Source organism: Mandrillus leucophaeus, unplaced genomic scaffold (assembly GCF_000951045.1).
Source record: "Mandrillus leucophaeus isolate KB7577 unplaced genomic scaffold, Mleu.le_1.0 Scaffold370, whole genome shotgun sequence".
NCBI lineage: Eukaryota > Metazoa > Chordata > Mammalia > Primates > Cercopithecidae > Mandrillus > Mandrillus leucophaeus.
This window is the reverse complement of record NW_012103921.1, coordinates 519,137-520,614: the sequence shown is the minus strand read 5'-3', so window position 1 is coordinate 520,614 and position 1,478 is coordinate 519,137. Positions and strand designations below refer to the sequence as shown.

Below are 1,478 nucleotides of genomic sequence, written 5' to 3'. Positions count from 1 at the left end.
CAGCTCCCACGCCCTCATGCCACATGCTGGCTGCTCCGCGCTGGGTCAGCCCTTCAGATGTTTGAGAAGGGTGTGGTCAGGACTCTCCAGGCCTGTAGGCAGCAGAAACCAACTCAAGCCAGGAAAGGGGCCTCTTGGAACTGCAATTAATAATACTCACCCGACTGGGCGCCCTGGCTTACACCTGTAATCCCAGCACTTTGGGATCATGCCAAGGCATGAGGATCACTTGAGTTTAGGAATTCAAGACCAGCCTGGGTGACAGAGAGAGACCTGCCTAAAACAACAACAAAAAATTTTTAAAATATAATAATTAAAAAATAATAAAATTAATAACAGTACTTGCCCCATAAGGGTATTATAGGGCCTCAATGGGCCAGGATGTGAAGTATTTACAGCTGTGCCTGGAAGTCAGTACGTGTTAGCTGCTGTCCTCCACCCTTCTCCCCCTGAAACACTCATCCATGCTCTCATCCACATCCTCAACGGCAGCTATCTCCTGCCCACACCCCCACACTGTCACCATGGGACCACACACCCTGCTGTGTCGTGGGCCGGACCAGGATCCTCACCTCAGGCTTCCGCTTCTGGCCTCAGGACCTTGTGGTGCCTACTTCCGCTGCCAGAATGGCAGGTGCATCCCCTCAAGCCTCGTGTGTGACCCCTGGGGCATGGACAACTGTGGCGACGGCAGTGACCAGGGCTCCTGGTCACCAGCTGACTGCAGAGGTCAGTGCGGGGTACAGACTGGGCCCTACCGAACAGCTGGAAGGAAGCCTGGCTGGCTGTAACTCTCCTTCCCTAGGGCAGGGCCCGGGTGGGGAGGCAGGAGAGAGGAAAGCGGAAGTGTGGAATCGGCTTAGGCCAAGGGCTGGAGGGGCAGAGCAGTCAGGCAGAGAGCTACGCTGCAGATGTATCTCATCTGGCAGATTCCAAATGATGCTTTAGTGGTAGAAACTTTTGCTAAATGGGACCTGGCACGGAGGCCCAAGATGTTCAAAGGAGATATCTCTGCTTAACTGGATGGTGGTCCTGGGGCTCTGGCTGCCTGATGTCTCTCTGAGGGCCCTGAGTGTCACCCTCAAGACATAATTTGAAAACCATCAATCCAGTCTGACTCCCACACTTTACAGTTCGGGAAACTGAGGCGTAGAGAGAAGTGACTTGCCCAAGGTCATAAAGCCAGTGAGTAAAATGAGCAGGAATGATCTCTGTAGACAGGGGAGTGGGATAGGAGGGCTAGGGTTGGTGGAAGGGACCAGAATAAATCACCCAGGAATAAGCTTCCTGGGGATCTAGAGATGTCCCACCTGCCCACCACACCCAATTAGGAGTGGGATGGAGGTAGGGCTGCCAGGTACAGTTGAACAGGGGTGAAATGCAGTTTCCCAGAACCCCACATACTTAGCTTCCCCATCCCCCGCTCAGCCATCTTTGCAGGTTCCTGGTCATTTCCCTGATGCTGTCTGCTTTGTGCC

The 1,478-nt window shown here is 53.7% G+C and overlaps 1 protein-coding gene across 1 annotated transcript in view; it reads left to right on the top strand.

Annotated features, from left to right (window-relative positions):
• Window positions 1-1,478, top strand: part of LDLRAD2 (low density lipoprotein receptor class A domain containing 2) — a 9,259-nt gene that overhangs the window by 831 nt on the left and 6,950 nt on the right. Inside the window, exon 2 of the mRNA XM_011990132.1 lies at window positions 598-729. Within this exon, the coding sequence (XP_011845522.1) occupies window positions 672-729 (58 nt within the window). The 5' untranslated portion in view covers window positions 598-671. The remainder of the gene's footprint in view (window positions 1-597; window positions 730-1,478) is intronic.